We start from the raw sequence: 22,358 nt of genomic DNA, 5'->3' as shown, positions 1-22,358 counted from the left end.
ATACTGCGTGATTATGACTGTGAGTGAGGATAGTGTTAAATGTCCTTTTGAGTGTTCGCGATAGAACTGAGTTCCTCTACACTACAGGAAACCCAGTCGTTGCTCCTCTAACAGTCGTGTTTACTGAATTGTATATGAGTAGTGTACAGTTTAATTCTACTTGTGTATAAGTGGACGGCATGCTACTTATACAGCTGTGTTAACAACTCTTGAGACAGACGGTTACGTAGTTATGATGTGTGGTAATGTGTGTCTGTGTGTGTGTTAAGGATGAGAGGCGAGGCAGCGTGTGATGCTGCCGCCAGCTGATGATGATGATAGGTTAGTTGTGACCACGCGACCAGCCTGCCTCATGGTGGCTGTACACGGCCCAGGCTGAAATATAGTTTATATCGCTTCCATTCATAGTTTACATACACACCCGGTAGCACATCATTCCGACTCCCGATGAAGTCTAGCTCCTTTACACTGCCTGAAATAACAACCGAGACCTCACGTATATAGTTTAGGTGAATTATTCGTTTCGATGGAGAAAAAAATATATATTCACTAGAGTACAGTTCAGAGATAGTGTTGATTTATAATGTACATCCAGGCATTTCCTCCTCTGGTGATGTGTTTACAGTGAATGTCAATAAACCACTCGAGCGAGTCTCTCAGTGTGGAGGATTCTGTGGTGGCTAGCTGGTGTCACACTCCGCGGTAAACCCACAACCACGTCGGTGTTTCATGATAATTGTATGATTAGTGGAGTTAATTGAGAGTAATAGTAATGTAAGTAGTAAAAGTTGACCACATCTTCGTCTTAAGGTGACCAGGTGGGGAAATATCTAGAAGGCTCAGTGGACTTCATAATGCACTTTTCCCTACATTTTCATTAAAACTTCAGTAATATATCTTTAGTTCAGAGGTTTGTTCCGGCTAAGTCAAACCTACAGTACGATACTCTTAGTTCAGTGACGGTCTTTGTCAATTTGCCGAAGAGGCGCAAGCATGACCTTCCATAGTTTTTAAAGTAAAATCATACCTGTGTTTTTCCTTGCTTCCCACCACCTTTGTATTCTACGCATAACAACAAACGTTTCAATGATAACTCGGAAGGTAATTAACCATAATTAAGGCGGCGGAGTCTCCCATAAGTGCCATCATGCAGTTACTTGCGTGTGTTAACTCACATATTATCGTTGTAAACAATTACGAAAATTTTTTTATTCTAGTTCAGTTTTTGACGTATATGTGAAACTGTGGCGTTCTTACCTCTTGGTGAAGATGTAAACTATAGTGTAGAAACAAGCAAGAAAATTAAATATCTGTAAAATAAACTTAACATAACGGCGCACACACGTTGGGGGTATTTCACCGGTGCCCCAGTCAACACCGCCATGAATGACGACCTAACTGTACAGTTGGGAACTTGAAGGTGATCGAGTGCAGTATCGACCACCCCTCCCCCTACTTCCTTGTGTACCAAAAAAGATTCATGTTCAGTGTACTGTAATCACACTGTCCCTAACGGGCAGTCAGGTCCATGGAACATATTGAAGCTTACCTGTCACCACTACACCTGAAACTTACTGTCACCACTACACCTGAAGCTTACTGTCACCACTACACCTGAAGCTTACTGTCACCACTACACCTGAAGCTTACTGTCACCACTACCCCTGAAGCTTACCTGTGACCACTACACCTGAAGCTTACCTGTGACCACTACACCTTAAGCTTACTGTGACCACTACACCTGAAGCTTACTGTCACCACTACACCTGAAGCTTACTGTCACCACTACCGCTGAAGCTTACCTGTGACCACTACACCTGAAGCTTACCTGTGACCACTACACCTTAAGCTTACTGTCACCGCTACCCCTGAAGCTTACTGTCACCGCTACCCCTGAAGCTTACCTGTGACCACTACACCTTAAGCTTACTGTGACCACTACACCTGAAGCTTACCTGTCACCACTACACCTGAAGCTTACCTGTCACCACTACACCTGAAGCTTACGTGTGAAGATTATGAGTCTCTCTCTCTCTCTCTCTCTCTCTCTCTCTCTCTAGCTATTATATTTCTGGAATCTTTTAAACAACAATACTTTAATAGATGAATATCTATACGTAGTTTTCAGTAGGTTTTTTTTATGTATTTAACAACAGCCAGAGGTGTTGATCAACCTTATCGCTATACAGTAAACAACTATACATAACCCGTTGATAAGCTAGTAAACATGAGACAAAAGATGGGATTAGCTGAAGATTAAACACCTAAGCTTATTTTACCTGATTAATTACTCTAACGTTACCTGGTTTGGTTGAGTGCGTAATCATCAGGTGAAATAAGCTAAGTTATCCTAAAAACGCTTCTCACAGAACTCAAGGACTGTCTTGTTGTAAGTCCTAGGTATCTGCTGCTTTTAATTATTAGGTCTAGTTTATATTTGTATAGTACCTCTCGTTACCTTCTTCGCTATCGACCACATAATACAGTACAAATTGGTCATGAGGTGTCGCGTCTTGTCTATTTATTCTCTGCAACTGTCATTACCGTGTCAGATAACAGCTGCAATTCCCTAGTACTTTAAGGCCAATTGAATAGAGTAACCCTTACCTTCATATTTAAACTTTGCGGAAGTGAAATCTGTGTTAAGTTATTTGAACTGGAGTCGACTTCGTAATATAGGGAATACCAACTAGAAAAAACAAGTTAGCCGCGTCGGTGAAATGTAAGGTGGCTGTGCTTGTGCTTATTATAATATGTTTATTTGATACAGAAAACTGGGAAGAGACATTAGTAAGACGAGTGGAATATTAGGGGTAGTGTTGGTTGAGACTTGTGCGTGATACAGGCAACGCCGCGTGTGAAGCCAGACATGAAGGAAAAGCGGGCTAGTTTGGAGGTGCGGCAGCGTATCGCCCAGTGGGAGGGCTGGGGCGATAGCCACACCAAGGCTATGGTGGAGCCGTCCACTGAACACCCAGCACCACCCGTGGCAGAGGGGCAAGACCTGTCCGAGCCTTTGCTGTCAGAGGAGACACATTGCGCCTCGGACTACAACTCTGATTGCAGCACTATGTCTCAGTGTTGTCAGCTCCCCAGGCTGTGTATGGACGGCCAGGTGACGCCCACGCACTCCTTCACGCCCACCTCCCCGGAATCCTGCACTTCATCCCTGCAGGAAAATGGTGTCAGCGAACTTGAAGACCCTCTCCTGCATGATACGTCCTCCCTTCGGCTGACCACGCCCGTCAGGAACGCCGCCGTCAGGAGATTCTGGCAACAGCAGGTGTGCACGATTGCTTCTGTTCAGGGTGGTGCCAACCACGTCCTTGAAAATTTTATATTAACAGCAGAAAAATAACATGTGTGCACTGTAATGGATATTTTTGCTCATCACTCGTATATTTAGACATAATTTGAGTGTATTATGTTTTGTTAACGATTTTTATTACAGCCATCAGTGTTTTAACCTCGTAAGTGTGATGAATTAACTCCCTGAATATAGTGTCATGACACCCAAGAAATAGTTCATAGCATTCAAAGTGTTATCACATCGTACTTAAGGGGGTTAAGACATATTCAAGGATGAATTCAGTGTACTCAAGGGGGCTAAGACATTGTACTCATCGGAGGAAATCAGTGTACTTAGGGATGAAGTCAGTGTAATCTGGAGTTAATATAGTACGTAAGGGATTAACAAGGACTCAGTTTTTTGCATTCCAAGTATCTAGCACATTTTTTTTTACTCAAGATTGACGTGACACCGTCTTACCACACAGTTCTTAAATCACCATCCGCACCAGAACAGGTTACTTAAGTGGTGAACCTAATGGAATATGACTTACTGAACCAAATCGTTTTCAGTGTGTGTGTGTGTGTGTGTGTGTGTGTGTGTGTGTGTGTGTGTGTGTGTGTGTGTGTGTGTGTGTGTGATTATCACTTCACACAACAAGGAACGAGAAAGAAATCTAACCTGCTGTTGCTCCCTCACCCAGCCGGTTCTGCAACCCCTGTGACCTGACCTAACGAAGTACCGTGAACAGCAGGAATGTTAACATGTATAATATGATGAGGGTTGTAGGAGGGTTCATTATCAGTCTCACGAGTGTTCACAGGTCTATCGCGAAAAAAAAACAGATCTGTTCTTGTTTATTTTATTTTAGGAAGACCGTACTGAAGTCATTGTTTGTTTACCCAGTATGTGATATTGTGGGTGGGAGTGACGTCCTCCGCCTTCACCTGCTGGTGGTGGTGCAGGTGTAAGGTGAGCCTACACCCACCTCACCCCACCCGTCCTTACAACCCATCCTTGCCTTGCACAATCTCACACACACACACACACACACACACACGAAAGCGCTTGGGAACTTCGTGTTTTCTTCTTTCCCTGTGGTTATCAGCATATACCTAGATCACGCGCACCTACAGTGATTTACTTGTATATATATATATATATATATATATATATATATATATATATATATATATATATATATATATATATATATATATATATATCTTGATAAAATCACACGGGAAAATGGAAACAACGGAGTACTCCGTTGTTTCCATTTTCCCGTGTGATTTTATCAAGATTTATCTTATCCACGTTTTCATTGTGGATTTACATGATATATATATATATCATTAGATATTTGACTTGCCTTATGGTGAAAGCAGTTGTGATAACAATATTAACACAATCTTTGCATAATGTTGACATTAAATGCTTGCCTTTTGACTAATGTTGAAATGCTGCTTGACAGTTCTCCACATTGTGCATAAAAATTATTGTCCCGGTTATTCTAAGAACAAGTCATTTTTTTTTCAACCAAAAGGCAAACAATAAGTTGTTAGGTGTGGCTAGGTTAGTTTTGATTAGGTTAGGTTTATATATAGCAAATATAGCATGAGGCACAGGCATTTGAGCCTCTTACAACTGTAAAAACTACTTTGTTAAATGTTGAAAATCTGCTTAATATTAACATTAGTTAACAAAATTGCATAATGTCAACAATTGGTAATTTGGCCTGCCTAATGTTAACATTAGATGATAGTCTTGCCGCTTGCCCAATGTCAACATAGGCAATCTTAACAGTGTGTGTAACTTACTCAGCATATAGTATACATTAATAATTCTATAATATACAGTATATAATTATAATCATACGAGTTTAACAAGTTATTATGACATTGTATTAGTATGTCAATTTATCTTACATTACTGTAGTCTTGTAGATCACGTCTAAATGGGGTGGATCTCTTGATGGGTCTTTTCCCTTTAGTATAGTCCATATGGATTGCTTTGAAACTGATTGATATTACGACTGCCATTTCTTTTTGCTTTCTAATTTGTTTATTTATATATTATTACTATAATTATTATTGCGGTTGTTTTCATCACTGATTTTTTTCTCCATGTGGTGAATGACGTAGTGTGATTTATTTACGCCGCACACACACACACAGTAAGTTATTCATCACATGGGGAAACCTTGAATATTGAGCGCTTTTGTGGTACTCACATGTTTTGGGAACAGAAAGACAAGTTTTTATTGTTGACTGTGTACCCTGAACATGTGAATATTGCGAGACAGCTCCATTGTGATTTTGTTTTTGCTCTCTCGGCGTGCCTTTTTCTCATGTACCGATCTGTCCTGATGAATAAGACACACGTGCAGGTATCAGCTTGTGGAAATGTACTGGCGAATAATTTTCAGGTATGAAATCTTAAACGTTTAATCCTTTGGTGAATTAGTTAACCAGTGTATATTACTGTATTTGCGTTCCCAGTTAGACACGGTGTGAAAAAGATCGGTTGGACGTGTGACTGTGGAGACAGGAGTTACACTTAAGAATCGTTGCTTTCATTTTTGTTTTAGGGGAAGGTCTTTAAGGAGGTTTCTCTTATTAGTCATTACTCGTTAAATGTTATGATGTGTTAACTTGCCATCGCAGCTTAGGTTTGGTGTCTATAAACAGTAAACACAAGCTCAGTCATTGCACCAGACAACAACGTTTAGAAACTAATTGTAACTTTAGATAATACTGTACCCTCTTGCCAAACTTAAAGCTGTTGCTTGGAAATGACATAGTTATGATTTACGTTGTAACAGTTAATTTTATAATTTCCGTGGTTAAATTTTACGTAATTGCAATTTATCCAACAGTTTATCTGTGTGTCAACTTGGACTTGGTCTACCTGCCTGTTACTACCAGCACCCTGCACTCCAGTTTAACCACTATTGTTTTGCGCACCAGAAACCTTTTCAAGAACCGTAAAGTTCCTTGTTAAATCTTGAAGACCTTCATTTGTGTGCCATCAATATCGTGATATTATTAAGAATATTGTGAGGCACAAGTACAGTAATTTGTTTAGTTTATGCCCGAGAAAAGCGGGATTATGGTTCCAAAACCAAAAGGGGGCTCATATTTTTTTCTTTTCCCGTGGGCTTTGGCCAGTTCTCAGCGGCCCTGTCCATTGTCGGTAGAGATACGTGTGTGCAAGCATGCGTGCGTTCTTTCTAAACCACGTTCACGTGACATGCAAGTAATAAACCCACACATTGAAACTTTCTCTGCATTTATTCATTGAGTATAAATTTCTGAGATTTACGCGCACATCTCAACTCACAACACATCGTATTAATCTATCTTAAAATTGATTACTTCTAATAAGAGTGGTTTCTCTACTGTACTATCTATATACTGGTAACGTTAAGGATAGTGCTATGAAACAAAGTTTGAGAAGAAAACAGTTTGTTTTCGACTGTTCATCTGAAGGTGTTTTAAACTTCTTCTTTTACACGTGGAATAGCCCACCTGGGCACAGGTCATTGACTCACAACGAGGCCTGGGGGCGAAAAAAATTAGGAGTAAAAAGAAACTAAAAATAAAAGGGAAAAAGATTATATTAATCTACACCACGAAGACGCCTGAAAACCATCTTTTTTAAAATGAGACCAATTGTATGAGTATGGAAACAGAAGAAGGCCGAGCATTCCACAGTTTGGCTGTGAGGAAAAGAATAAAGATCAGCGCTTGTACAAACATTTTTATTGCTAACGTTATGGAAACAACTTCTCCCATCATCATCATCAGAGCAATTTAGAGTAAACATTAAATATTTTCAATTAACACGAAAGCATAATGAAAAATGTGGATTTACCGGTACGTACTTCACAACAGCAGTTTGACATGTATTTGGCGGTGATTGAACTCCACATGTATTGAGTCATTGTTAATTGGTTTAGTAATGACCATTACAGTATTGAATTCTGTGAATTTTCAATTACTAAACCATCAACTTTGTCAAAGACCATACTTAACCCCGTCACCACCACAAACGGGAATCCAGGATCCAGCCTCCCAATATGATTTCTAGTCTCCCTGCTCTATTTGAGACTGAATGTGAGAAGGGCCTAGGTGTGTATTAAGACACTGAACTGAAGTTCTCGGGCCATTGCGAGAAGAAGGTAAATCAGGCAAATAAATTATTGGGTCTAATAACGATCTTCAAGTGTGAAGTGCTTCCCCATCTGGAGTACTGTTACCCTGTCTCATCTCCGAGATATGCTAGGGACTGTCAGTTGGTTGAAAATGTTCAAAGGAGGGCCACCAGACTGGTGCCTGCACTTCGGCACCTCAACTACCCTGAGAGATTGGAGCGCCTGAACTTGCCTAGCTTATACTACAGACGGGCAAGGGGTGACCTAATTGAGGTGTATAAGCATCTCAGGGGTCACTACTCAGTCGAGTGTCCTTACTTGGAGCTGGCGGACGCTCGCCCCACAAGGGGTCACAGCTCAAGATTGAAGAAGCCGCAGGTCCAGAAAACTGTGAGGGCAAACGTTTTCTGAGTGAGAGTTGTGAACTCTTGGAACAATCTGCCAGAAAGTGTTGTGACGGCACCGAGTGTGAGCTCTTTTAAGACCAGACTTGACTAACACTGGAACAGGTTCAGGTACATTCAGGAGCCGGTGCATGCCCAGTACTTGTCAACAGTGCGTAACAGAGACGTGACCGATCGCCAAAGCAGCTAACGAGTCGATCAGTGGTGAAGAGGATAAAAGTAAAAGTAATATTGTTGCTGGTAACATCTTTCGATTCTGAAAACAATTCTGAACAGCTTGTCATGTAGTGCAATACTGTACAGTACTCGTCGACGTTGGAATGTTTCCATTTAAGTTAGTGGAGCTCTTTGGTAATTTTGTATCTGGTAGTGGTGTTTAGGCTGGCATGCTTCATAAGATTTTTTTTAATATACTGTACACTATAGCATTAAATAATGCATATAATGCAAATTTTATGAGGGAACAAGGAGAAAACCATTTGGAATTACTGTACTATAACTTAAGCACCAATAAGTAAGTTGTGTAATAATAATAATAATAATTGATTTATTGAAAACATGGCAGCCAAAAGGCTAAACATATACAATAAACAGAGATGATAAAAGTTACATTACATATTGTGAAATTTGGGAGTGGGTCACTTGATTGACAAAAAAGAAAGAAACTTGGAGTGAACATACAGTACACGACAATAAAATTTACTCTACAGTATATATATATATATATATATATATATATATATATATATATATATATATATATATATATATATATATATATATATATATATATATATATATATATATATATATATATATATATATATATATATATATATTTTTTTTAATAAAAATAGCCCAAGTTTGAATGTAAATGGAAGTGTTTATTGTATTCTATGTAGCAAATGTAATTGTAATTATGTAGGACAGACAGGAAAAACACTGCAGCTCAGAATCAAAAAACATAAGTATAATATCAGAACAGCATCTGAAAGCATTGCCTTGTTCGTTCATGTTAGGAATAATAATCATCCCATTGCTTGGGAAAAAAGCTTAGAAGTATTTAAATCATCTTGTGTCACAGAAAGACTTCTGGTTGAAGCTAGTTTGATTAAGGAATTAAAATCAATAAACCTTAGTGATGGTCAGTTCAAAACTGATATGTTACATAAATTTATTTGTCAGTGGCCCAAGGTTAAAAATACTTTGAAAACCTTTGATCTAGATGTTTGATAGTTATTTAGTGGGTCCCTTATTATTGACCTGACCTGACTAGTCACGTCACGTCACGTCACTCTACGTGTGTGTTGGTGTGGGGATTAGTGGATGACATCATTATGACCTAACCTCATGTTTTTAAGGTCACCCTGTATATTTAAGCCTCTCTCTGTCCATGTAATCCAGTTGCCTCTGAAGATGTGAATTACACGAAAGCGCTTGGGAACTTCGTGTTTTCTTCTTTCCTTGTGGTTATCAGCATATACCTAGATCACGCGCACCTAGTGATTTACTTGCATATATATATATATATATATATATATATATATATATATATATATATATATATATATATATATATATATATATACACTACAGGGTATCTATAATTTATTCAGCTGATTATGAAGCTCGATATAAATTTTACGATAAAAGATATAAAACAGTTTGCTGTAATTAATAAAGCAACTCTGGTAATCTTTTGGCATGTATTTGGCACAAATAACTGCACTCCAGTAAACCTCCATGTGGGCCTCTTTGGTAGCACGTAGAGTATCAAGACAGTACAGAGCTGTAGCTGATTTCATTCAAGGTGTTATGAAGCATGTCTAGCGTGATGGAAGCCAGTTCCTCTTCAATCCGGTGTCTTAACTCTATGATGTCATTAATCCTTTTTCGCATACACCTTATCGTTGACGTAGCCCCATAAAAAGAAATCCATAAGCGTGATGCCACAGAATGGGACCTCACATGTGATCCAACAAGAAGGGAAGTTTTCATTGAGGAAATCGCGCACTTGTGAGCCCCAGTGTGGCGGTACCCCATTTTGCTAAAGAACACATGGGGCTGCAAGTCTTCCAGCTGAGGTACAACATAAAATTCAAGCATATTTATGTACTGTATTTGGCAGAGTTCACCGTGTTCTCGTAGAAGCAAAATGGTCCAATCACACGGTTGTAGGAGAGTGCACGCCAAACGGTCCGACTAATTACCCAAATGTAGCCGCAATGAAGTCAAATGATGGTCCTACAAGCGTAAATCGGCTGTGAATCACTTAATTTAATCTGAGTTGTGTTAGGTTAGGTTAGGTACGTGCACTCAATCTATTAACTCAGATTAAATTAAGTTTACCAATTTTTTGTGACCGTGACACCAAATACTAGTCGAGGTTAGGTTAGGTACATGCACGCGATCTATTAACTCAGATTAAATTACGTTTTCCAAATTTTTTTTTTTTTACTTTGTGACATCAAATACTAGTCGAGAAGTGATTGGCAGTCCTATTTATTCATGTAGGACCATTATTTGACTTCATTGCGGCTACATTTGGGTAATTAGTCGGACCCCACGCCAAACGTTTATTTGGGGACTCACGCTCGTGTTCAAGAAATGAATGGGGATTTTCTGATCCCCATTATGCGGCAATTGTGTCTGTTGACTTTACCAGACAGGTGGAATGTCGATTCATTGCTGAAAATTACATTATTAAAAAAATACTGTACAAGTACTGTCATAATTCATGCTGGTATCAGTCCTGCCAAATACATGTCAAAAGATTACCAGAGTTGCTTTATAATTACAGTGAATCATATAATGATATCTTTTACAGTAACAACATTTTTGAGCGTCATAATCGGGTGAATAAATTATAGATATCAAGTATATACCTGTAGGCTACATAGTAGTGTGTGTGTCAGAATACGTTTTTTTTTCCGGACTCTGGGGTGCTTCGGTCATCAGAAAAAAAAACATGTTTTAAGAAATGGGGAAGATTAATAAATAAATCTTATGAAAAGAACCACGCATACTGAATACTGTACAGTGGTCTAATCAGATTTGCTATAGACCTATATGACACTTGAGTACTTGACTACAGTATGTAAGCAGGCTGGGGCTGATACGGTGTTGCCACACTCGTCAGTTTATTGATTCAGTATTATATTCCCATATGATTGGCCCCTTATGGTTTGTGGTTCATCATGATTGATATAACATCTTCAGTAATAGAAAAAATACAATACTGTAAGTAATTTGTAATATGACGAAAATAAAAGGATAAGCTGTATCAGGTTATTTACTGAAGATGCGTTCGTGAGAGAGCTTTCAGCAGACCAGTTTACAACAGGAGTCACAATAATACACTGTGTAATATTTGATATGAAGATACCACATTAACAATGTTATTTACTGCCTCTGGGTGTTATATGGTGGCTCAATTTGGCTACTTGTACACATATATATCAGTAACTTACTGTTTTTTCTTGACCATGATTGCACTCTGCCCCCTTCCACCCCCACCCACCTTTATTCAGTGGTAAAATCCTGCAAAAATATAACTGGCTTAGATGCCATGGTCAACATGCCATCTTCTAAGTTAATTCATTTTGTCAATCAACTGAAAGCATGGAGGCTACAGCCTTCTTACTTCATTAGAAATACTGTAATTGTTTTCCTTGTTCTTACACTTGATTTGGATCTGAAACATTAAAAAAGAAGTATTTAATGATTATCTAAATTAAAAACAGATGCATGTAAGCCTAAGAGATACATTTACCTTTCATTCAATGAAAAACTGTGGTTATATTTTACTAGCCGAGGAGGGACAGGTGCTCCCTTATCTCTCAGGCCACCCATATATTTACCTTTTCATCCAAGACCATCCATGGAAAATTTTCATTGTTTTATGTGATTCATGTTTAAGACAAGTGGAGTTAAGGTTTGTCTCAATTGAAGATTTTGTTCTTTAGTTCATTGAAAAAGTTCCATGATATCAGAGTGTTACTGTAGTGCTATCTCCTAGTTCAAATTTACTTGCAATCACTTGGTCACTCCATGGTGTTTGCATACTGTACTGTGGTGCAATCCTGGTGTCTTTATATAATTGAATATACAGTGTGTACCGGTACTGGATGAAAGCAGAGGCCTGTGTATCCAAATTTTAGTCTTCTACTTTATCTCCATGGGTCCAGCCTTAATATTGGAAGAAACTACAATATTCAGAGAAAATATGCCTGTTTGGTAGTTTCACATTGGACAGTATGTGTACTGTACTTGTAGGTCAGGTAAGTATGGGAGAATGAAATCTTAACATGTACAGGTACATTCTCTAAATTTTCTTTGTGTTATAGTGTGTTTATGTTCGTTCTTTTTACTGTACTTTGATAAGTATTGATGAAAAGCACCTTTTTCAGTTTTAAGCCACCCACATATGATAATTGCCTTCACATGTGCATGCTATAGTTTGTATGGCCCACCAACCAATGTTAAATATCGCCATAACGTGTTCTCTGTAGTTCACCAACTCATAGTTCATCTCTATCATGTCACAATTCATATTTACAATCTCACTTATTCTATTTGCCAAACCTTTCAAGAATATGTCCCTCAGTGCATGGTAAAAGTGTTTTCTTCAACCAATATTGTCCCTACCATCCTTTATACAGATGCAGTCACACTCCTCCCATCTTACAGTGTCATCTTCTGTCCATATACAGTACAGAAGTTGATAAAAAAAAAAGCTTTGATCTTGATTTTATAGTACTGTACTGTAATTGATGTGTGTCTGTATGTTTGTTGCAGACCTTGAAGCTGGAACTAGAGTTGAAGGAGGAGAAAATAGCATCCCTCAGCCGTGAGCTGGAGGACCTTAGCTTCACTGGGAAAGTGGAAGAGGAAGTTGCTACCTTGAAAAAGGCAAAACATGATCTTGAGCTGCGAGTTAAGGACCAGGTACAGTACAGTATTTTCATACAATACTTTGTTTCTCTGTTAGCTCTATGGACAAGGTAGAAAACTAAATTTAAAAAGTAAATTGCAGTTAATCAAAACTGTGATACATACAGTACAGGTATAGGTAAATTAATTTGCAATACACTAATTTTAAAAGTTGCTATAAATTAGTTTACTGAGAATGGGAAATAAACACAATACTGTACAGTACTGTATAAAAAATGATAACAAGAAGAGGTGAAAATATAAGAGATTAGTGGCATTACTCAGAAGTAGAAATTAATAGAGAACTGATGGAGCCAAAAATATATCAAGTTTCATAATATATAAATTGTGTTAGAAATATATAAGCGAAGAATAACTTTATAGATAGAAGGAAGATGAATAAACTTATGGAGAAGATTAACAAACATTATACAATACATATAGTGCACATGAACAGTACCTGGGTATATTGTGTGTAAATTTATATACAGTACATTATATGTAATACTTCTGTACTGTATGTAGGTGAGTAAAGACTGTCAGTTAAACATGAGCAATTTAATTTTTACACACTGAAACCTAGCTTGGCATTTTTGGCTCATGTGGTCTTTTAAAATAGATATGTTTATCTTTGGTTAGTTCAGTTGGTAATACTGAATTTGGATTTAGCTGTTTTCTGTTACAGTAAAAACTACAGAATAGTCTCGGTTTAGGCGGTCAATTAAACCCATGGAGGTCCGCATAAACGAAATAACAGAACATATGGGATTAATTGAAATAGAGACTGGGCCGACTGCCAGACTACCCTTTTTCCAACACAATACATACGTTGTAGTAAAAATAACATCTTAATTTTATGATGGTATGCACACACAATTAATATTTAAGAGAAATATCAATAATATTACCGGTAGGTTTTTTAACACTTACGGGGATGGGGGGTTGGTTCCGAGGCAGAGGGCAGATTATTGGCCCTCACCTGTATCACTTGTATCACCTGTATCACTATCCACCACAGAGGCTAGCAGGGCCTCCTTGTCAAACCCCTCAAAGTCCATATACTCACTATCACTGACTTGGGCTGGCTGTGGTGGGTGGCGGGTGAAGAACTCGGTAATGTTTTGTTGACTGGGTGACCTAGCGTGCGCCCTGCCCGCGCCGCTTCCCGCGTAAATGATGGAATGTACCGCGTAACTAATAATTGCCGCGTCTGGCCAGGTGCCGCGTAAATGACCAACCGTGTAAAGGAAATCTGCGTAAATTGAGACTATACTGTATATTTAAATTCATTTCTGTTTGATGTGTGTACTTCCTTGTTTTTTGTATAGTACTTCATACTTCCCCACAATGATGCTGTAGAATATCTAATAAGTGCGCACCTTTTTATGTCATCCGTATTTAGTATGTAACCTACTCAAATTCAGTTGTATGGTATTCATTAAGCTTTCTTTGAGTGTTTGCAAGCTTTGATTACTTGTGGCTTAATATTTTTAAGATCCACATATTTTACTGCTATAATTTTATACTGTACCTAAAACTATTGATAATTTTAACCAGCTCATCATCTTCATTGAAACCCGAGACATGAATCCACCAAAAATTGAGCCTTGTGACATAATTTTTTGTCTCCTGAGGGGATTACCCACCATTGATATCAAATTATATACCAGAATTCTTTTAATGAAATGTATTACAGATTTTTTATGAATTGAAGGATTTAATTTTTCAATACTGTACAATAACTACAAAGTCACTTACAGTACTTTACTACAGTATACTTTACATTATTTGCTAAAGTCAAGTCTTTCAATTGTAATTTAGATATTTTGTTCAATAGATAATAACAAGCTCTGACAGGTTGGCAGCCATAGTTATTCAGGTATTGGTTCCCAACCTCATGTTTTCATTTTTTATATAAAGGTTTAAGTCATGAAGAACATGAAACTCAACTCTGTAAGTTTAATATGACCAATGAGTGATAGTATTGTACAGTATATCAGTATTATTATGTCCACCGTACAGCACATAGAAGGGAGGACGGATGCATCAAGCACGTTTTTATTTATGTATCAAGTTTGGAAGCTTTACTGGAGATAGGTTTTGGCTCAGAATTTCTTGCTTAATTTTCTCAGGAGGAAGAGCTAGATGACTTGGCAGGGCAAGTTCAGATGTTGGAAGGAGCTAAAGTGCGTCTGGAAATGAGTATAGAACAAATGAGGAAAGAAAATCGACGAGAAGTATCACAGCGTGAGGAAGAGCTCGAGGAAGTCAGAATTTCAGCCCAGAAGAAGGTTAAAGGTAAGGCATATTTATTTATTTATTAATTTATATATTGTTGTATTCATATCTTGCTTTCTGCATTTTTTCTCAAGAATTTTATTAGGACTCCTGAATAATTGAATTGTGATCAGCTCTTATATAGTTGTTTCAAGGGATATGATATGTTGAATGTAAAATGGGACATGTTAGCATTTCTATATACTGTATACAGTACTCAGTACTATACAGGTACATGATAATCAATAGTGATAGATGAAGAGTTTCTTGAAATTAAAATTTCCTTAATATTAATATCACTGCTAATTTTAAATAAATTTACCTCATTGAGTATCACCTTTGTAACTGATCAACAGCTTTGGAAGCACAGCTTGAAAATGAGCATGAAGAGAGGACTCTACTCGTACGTGAGAAGCATGAGCTGGAGAGGCGTATAACAGAGCTACAAGACCGAACAATTACTCATGTTGATGAAGATTACATACATAAACTGAAGAAGGAGTTGAAGAAGACCAAGGCACTCTTGCGTGACACTCAGACTATGTTGGAGAAGTCTCAGTCTGAGGGTGGCCATAAACTCTTAGTCAGACAGCTAAAAACACAGGTACTGTAACTCTCAGCTCAGTCGTCTTTTATGGGAAACATGAAAGTGTCCAGTAAACAAGTAAAGAGTTACAGAGGAATTATTGAACAAGAAAAATTTTCTTCCTAAATTGCCTTTCTCATTTGTTCACAAAATAGAACAATGCAACTGATGGCTTTCTTCCAATATCATTTGTCTTCACATTACCTTCTCATCTCATTAGTGCACCTTTTATGTTTTCAGCTACTCCCCTTGTGAAATGTGTCAGTCACTTGATTTCTGTTAGTAATGATGCTGTATATGTGTGTTCATGCATAATATTAATTGGAATACAGTATTCCGCTTTTATGTTTTCAGGATAATTCACAACATCTGTTATCTCACATTTGGTAAACTTTTAATTTGTTGCCATACTGTTGTATGTTCTCTTGAATTTCCCATCACCAACAGATCCATCCCTATTCAGTGTTTTTTACACAGGTGGACAGGCTGCTCGTTAGTGATGCTAGGATGTGTGAAACTTCAGGGATAAGCAATTTGGTGTTCTTGGAGCCTTTTTGTTGAAGGTGAACACTGTAGCAGAAAACCTATGTAATAATTATATAGATTTTTCTTGACTCCAGTCACTGCACCATAGCAAGAAATTTCTTGAACGGGAGAGAAAAACTGTTTTGTGCTGTTGACACATACTCCATCAATCTGCCATGTCAAATACCTTTTCCTGTTAAAAAAAATTATATGCTAGTATATTAACTACAGTATACAATTTCACACTATCTAGTGCAATGGCAATTGCCGTCCTCTCCAAGTACTATTCCTGACCTTGAACAAGTCCTTTCACCTATGTGTACTGCAACTTCAACCTGATTTCACCTTGTTTTGAACTTATTTTTCCTGTACAGTAATCTATTTTACACGACTCATTGTGCCTTTTGTCAACTTATATTTAACTGTTCACTGTACCTGCTCAACTATGGAAGCCTTTATGAACAATTAGTTAGGAAAATGGTCTGGTGTAAGTTCCATATTTACTGTCTTGAGGATATCCACTGTAACAAGTTTGATTTTAGCTGCTACTCTCAGAAAAATAATTATCATACAAGCTCATAGTATAAACCCAAGGAAATGTGCACTGTCATTTAAGGTTGCACCATTGTCTTACAGCTGGAAGATGCAGAGTTTGCAAAGACTGCAGCTCTTAAGGCCAGACAGTGTGCTGATGCAGATATTTCTGAACTGTCCATCCAACTGGAAGAAGCACAACGGGCCAAGAAGGAGTCTGAAGACAGATGTGCCAGAATTTCCAAGGATAGAGCTGAAGTACAAACACAGGTGATATTGTGAACTCAATTACTTGAAGTTTAATTTTATGTACAGTATACGTAAAGATTTGATTTGTGGAATAATTCCAGTATATATAGAAAAATAAATTTGGTGTTTTCTGTACAGTATTAATACAAACGTTTTTTACAGCTGGAAGAAAGTGAAGAGGAAGTGGCTGAAGTGATGAAGAAGTACAAGTCAGTGGTGTCACAGCTGTCTGTTGACCAAATCACCTTATCAGAGCAGTCACAACAAATTGCTGAACTGGAGCATGAAAAACAGGTACTGTACATAACTATTTATGAATTATTACTTTGTTGTATGTACAATAGTTACCAAAGGTAGAGATAATATTCAATTAAGGCTTTAGTTAAGAAGGTGTGATTGTTATTAAGAATTAGTAATTTTTCTGTCTTCTCCAATCAACAGAAATAGGGATTAGAAATTAGTGGTAAAAAGAATTCATATGGTCATATCTCTTTTATATCTTCAGATATCTTCAGTGGTTGAAGTACATGTAACTTCTAGGAATATGTAAAATTAAGTTAAAGTTATATACCTGTACAGTACTGAATTGGAGGCTAGCAGTAAACATTTGGGGGAGCTACAAAACAACTTGTAAAGAAAATTATTTAATTACATTTCAGTGAGGGACTTAAAGATATATAACTGGGCTATAATAGCTTAAAAATTTGGGGGTTTTGAATTTATCCATATTTAGTAATGGTTTCACTTCATATGCAGTAGTTGTACAATAATGTTATTTTCATCATTTGCAACTAATAGGTCCTCCAAGAGCGGATGTTAGAATTGACCAGTAAGGTGGAGGTGCTAGAAGGAGAGACTGCCAATATCCACACTCAGCGCCGCCTTGAGATGAAAATTAAAGAAATAGAATCTAAATTGGAGTTGGAACAAACCACCAGGCAGAGATTAGAGGTATGTACAGTACAGTCTATTTGAGAAGATCCCGGAATAATTTGTCCGAATTTAAAAATTTAGTTTTCCTCTTAAAGTTATGTGGAATATTTGTGTGGTCTTAAAATTTTACTTATACAGTCGACCCTCGTTAATTCGGACCCCTTTAATCCGGATTTCGGATAATTCGGACAAAATCTGAATGAATTTTTTTTTTTAAGATTTGTAGGAATATTACCTCCGCGGACCTTAAGCTAAAATGCTGATCCACCCACTGCAGGGATAAACACCAGTGTCTTTTTGGTCAAATGTAACATCTCCACCACTAGTGTGGGGGGGGGATGCAACTTTTAGCTTCAGACATGAAAAATATTTACCATTTACTGCCAGTAAACAATGGAAACGTAAAATTTGTACCAATTAGTAATGAAAAGTTGTGCAGTTCCTTCAGCAAATGAAGCTCACCAACTTACAATAGGCTAAATTACCTTACAACGTGTTTTCAGTAGTCTATGTTGAAGTTCTTAGCACAGGCTAACTTATCATATCATATACGGTATCACAGTTCTCATTGATCTACAAAAAATACCGGTAATAAAAACCTTTTCGATATTTCACACTTAATATAATACCCGGTAATCTACTTCAACCTCCTATTGTTTACAACGACACATGACGCACCACCAGCTGTTGAGTATCAGCTACACCGTACACGTGTTTTTCGAATCGTTTTCAGTTAAAAAACTGTGACATCACATGTATATTTTACCTTAACTGTGCCTGAATGAATATATTCTCGGAAATAAATAGTAGTTTTGCTGAAACGTGATGTATTTTAATGTAAAATAGGATAAAATACATGACGAAAACAAAAGACTTTACCTAACCTTCCGATGTTCTAGAGGAGTTACTCGTTTTTTTAATAGTTTTTGGTTAAAATACTGTTATATTACAATGGTATTCTATTCATACTGTGCTTGATATAATGCATTCACGGAAATGTAATATTTTTTCTGAAATGACGTAGGTATTAGTGGAAAGTGGGATAAAATCGTGACGAAAACAATGACTTTCGCTTTCTTTCGTTCAAAAGATGTTACCGTAATCGCTTTTCGATTGGTTTTCAGTTAAAAAACTGTTGTATTACATTAATATCCTATCCTAATTGACTTGATTAAATACTACGATACCATATTTCTGAATATTTTCATTAAAATCCATCCAAATCATTTTCCTTGTCATCGTCTGCAGCACCAAACAACCTCTCCCAGTCCTCTCCTTGAACAGGGCTAGAGGGTACGTGTTTTTCGAATCGTTTTCAGTTAAAAAACTGTTACATCACTTATATTTTACCCAAACTGCGCCTGAATGAATATGTTCTTGGAAATAAATAGTAGTTTTGCTGAAACGTGATGTATCTCAATGTAAAATAGGATAAAATACATGACGAAAACAAAAGACTTTACCTAAGCTTCCGATGTTCTTGAGATGTTACTCGTTTTTTTAGTAGTTTTCGGTTAAAATACTGTTATATTACAATGGTATTCTATTCATACTGTGCTTGATATAATACATTCACGGAAATGTAATATTTTTGCTGAAATTACGTATGTATTACAGTGGAAAGTGGGATCAAATCGTGACGAAAACAATGACTGAAATATAATGCAATATTAACCCCTAAATCGGTTAATTCGGACAATCGGCTAAAACGGACACCCTTCCCCCCCTATTAGCCCGAATTAACGAGGGTTGACTGTATAGTACCTGCCTTGTTTATCTCTACATTTGATCTTTTTGCCTTTTTTTTATTAGTGATTTCTTGTTCCCCAAGGTAATTCATATTGAAGAGGTTGCCACAATACAGTAATAAATTCTCCAAGTTTCCCATTCTCAGTATGATTCTCTAGCCTGCTTCATTCCCATTAGTGTACAGTACTTCCTTCATCTAAGACAATAGATATCTTCCCATCGCTTTTGCTTCCTTTACCTTTCTCTTACACGTTCTTTTTGCTATTGTATCAGCCACCATTCCTTCTACATGACTAAATCATCTCAAATTACAGTAATCTCTCCATTCCTGGCATGGAAATGAAGGGAATGAATTTTTGAGAGATTGCATCATGTTTCCAATGCAGGGACACATGCCTGGCACTTTAGGGGGTAGGCTGAGTGCTCGTGAGCTACGATTGGGTACTACTGTCATATGACTGCATGGGATACCTATGATTAGTTGATATATCTCAGACTAAAGTAAACCCTCTCAACTCTCACTTCTGGACCTCTCACATCCGATTTTGATTGGTCTAGACTGACCTCTGGATGTGGCAAATTCCTACCCGGTCTCTCTCTCTCTCAGTCCTCATGTCGTTCCTAAAATGGACCCAGTCCATGTCGTCTGCTGGGCCAAGCTGTGAGGTGTTATGGTTGTTTTTCATCTTGTATTTCGGGTCGATAAATGTAACTTCATTTATTTTCCTCAGTTACATGCACACACTATCCTACATACATGTTGTGAAAAAGGGGAAAGAAATAATTGTCCTAAGGGCAAACACGTAATGGGAGGAGAGTGTAGGGGTTGGGGGAAGCATTGCTAGGGAATTGGCGTCTCAGCTGGTCTTTGTTACTATGGTGAAGCAGGGAGTGTATATAAATGGCAACTGTGTTCAACTTTCATTTGGCTTTTATTTACTGTAAATTCGCATTTATGCGGCGACCCTATTTCTACCCACAATTCATTGTATGTGGAAAAGATTCCCTATTATGCATTTTGTAGAAGATATGGCTCCACCACATCTGCCTTTGTTTGTGAGACTATCTCTTAATGTATCTCTTAATAAACGTTTTTGAAGTTCAACAATTGATTTACTATATATTTATATACACACTTCTTTGCTAGCTGTATATATTTTTGCTCGTGACCGGAGCCTATCAGTAATGGGAGAGTGTTTTTCCATGTGCGATGCCTACAGTTGTTTAAACAAGGAAAACTTACCTCAATACCCTAAAAAATTCTGGGGTGTGTGATTTTTTTCAGGGTGAAATTTTTTTCTGCATACCCAGAAATATCTTGATCCTAGAACCACTCTGCACCAATTATTCCGGCTAAGGGGACATCGCTACAATTCTCTTAGCCCTGTCTTTTACACCATATCCCTATCCCTTTTTCTTTTGGTTTCTCACCTTCTTAGTTAAATACTTCTTTTCAATAACCAGGATCAAAGATTGACCTTAATACAGCAGATTGCTGGTTATCCAGAGTCCAGGCAATCAGCAGATTCAACCAACTGGCACCAAAAGTAAATAATAATAATATTAATAATAATAATAATTCCTCAAAATCAGATAGAATCAGTGGCAGCTCGTGAAAAAAAAAAATGGAGGGATTGCAAGCCTCACACCGAGTCCCCACCAAACAATAAGCATGGAAAGCAGAATAAAGTATTTGCCTCGTCACAACCACAGAGCCATTCACATTTCTGATAAACACTGATGTTAAACTGGCGTGTATATTCTTTGTTCCTGCTTGTACTGTTCTGAAATTCCATGCTTATTGTTTGGTGGGGACTCGGTGTGAGGCTTGCAGTCCCTCCATTTTTTTTTTCACGAGCCGCCACTGGATAGAATCATAAGTTTGAATACCACTCGCTACGGGGATGAGCTGCCATATTTATTGGATAGTGCTTAAACACTTATTCCACCAGGGCACAGGTCAATGACCCACATCCAGGGCCTGGGGGGCAAAAATATAATAATAATAATAATAATAATAATAATAGTTAATAATAAATAAATAAAAATATTAAATTAAAATATGAATACTGTACAGTATAATAATAATAATAAAAGTAATAATTCTAATAAAGGCCCATAAATAAATACCCCCCCTCCCCCCAAAAAATGATCAATAGTGAGAAACGATATCTGTATTGTATGTTGTGTTGTCAAGTAAGAGAAATAATTGAAACCCTGCAATTGTGTGTAAATGAGGCAGAAAGTCAGATCAGCAACTTGGGACCTGGTCACAATTTTTTTGGTGCCATATGGCAGCAGGGTCTACCACTAGACAATACATTATGCTTTCAATATCTTCCCAGATGGTAGTACTTCCCTGTTCGATAGCTGCTTACTACCAACTACTGTACATACACATAAATGATGTGGTTTAGAGTTAAACAATTTATAGAGCATTAGGTTAGGCTAATTTTAACAAATTTGAAATTGCTATGATAAACAATAAAATTGATACACAGATAAACCTCTATTTGTGATGGGGTTAGGTTCCTGAAAACCCAATTGTAAATCAAAATATCTTAAATTGGGTTCATTATAGCATAGGGTTCAGTGGGAGAGGTTCCCGGCCAGTCGGACACTCATATGTCACTGAAAAAAAAAATAAAAAATCCTAGCATCCTAATAGAACTACAACACACTCGACATCATAATGACAAATCTGGTCAACATCACATGTCCCCT

At 37.4% G+C, this 22,358-nt stretch overlaps 1 protein-coding gene across 8 annotated transcripts in view; it reads left to right on the top strand.

Moving 5' to 3' along the window:
- LOC121877237 (calponin homology domain-containing protein DDB_G0272472-like) overlaps nucleotides 1–22,358 on the top strand; it is a 98,885-nt gene that overhangs the window by 63,070 nt on the left and 13,457 nt on the right. For all 8 annotated transcript variants that reach the window (XM_042382875.1, XM_042382871.1, XM_042382873.1 and 5 more), the window contains 6 exons: nucleotides 12,647–12,796; nucleotides 14,914–15,079; nucleotides 15,415–15,662; nucleotides 16,806–16,973; nucleotides 17,115–17,246; nucleotides 17,751–17,903. In XM_042382875.1, the coding sequence (XP_042238809.1) occupies nucleotides 12,647–12,796; nucleotides 14,914–15,079; nucleotides 15,415–15,662; nucleotides 16,806–16,973; nucleotides 17,115–17,246; nucleotides 17,751–17,903 (1,017 nt within the window). The remainder of the gene's footprint in view (nucleotides 1–12,646; nucleotides 12,797–14,913; nucleotides 15,080–15,414; nucleotides 15,663–16,805; nucleotides 16,974–17,114; nucleotides 17,247–17,750; nucleotides 17,904–22,358) is intronic.

The sequence above is a fragment of the Homarus americanus genome, unplaced genomic scaffold, assembly GCF_018991925.1.
Source record: "Homarus americanus isolate GMGI-L3 unplaced genomic scaffold, GMGI_Hamer_2.0 scaffold367, whole genome shotgun sequence".
Taxonomy (NCBI): Eukaryota; Metazoa; Arthropoda; class Malacostraca; order Decapoda; family Nephropidae; genus Homarus; species Homarus americanus.
This window is presented reverse-complemented; position numbering and strand designations above follow the sequence as displayed.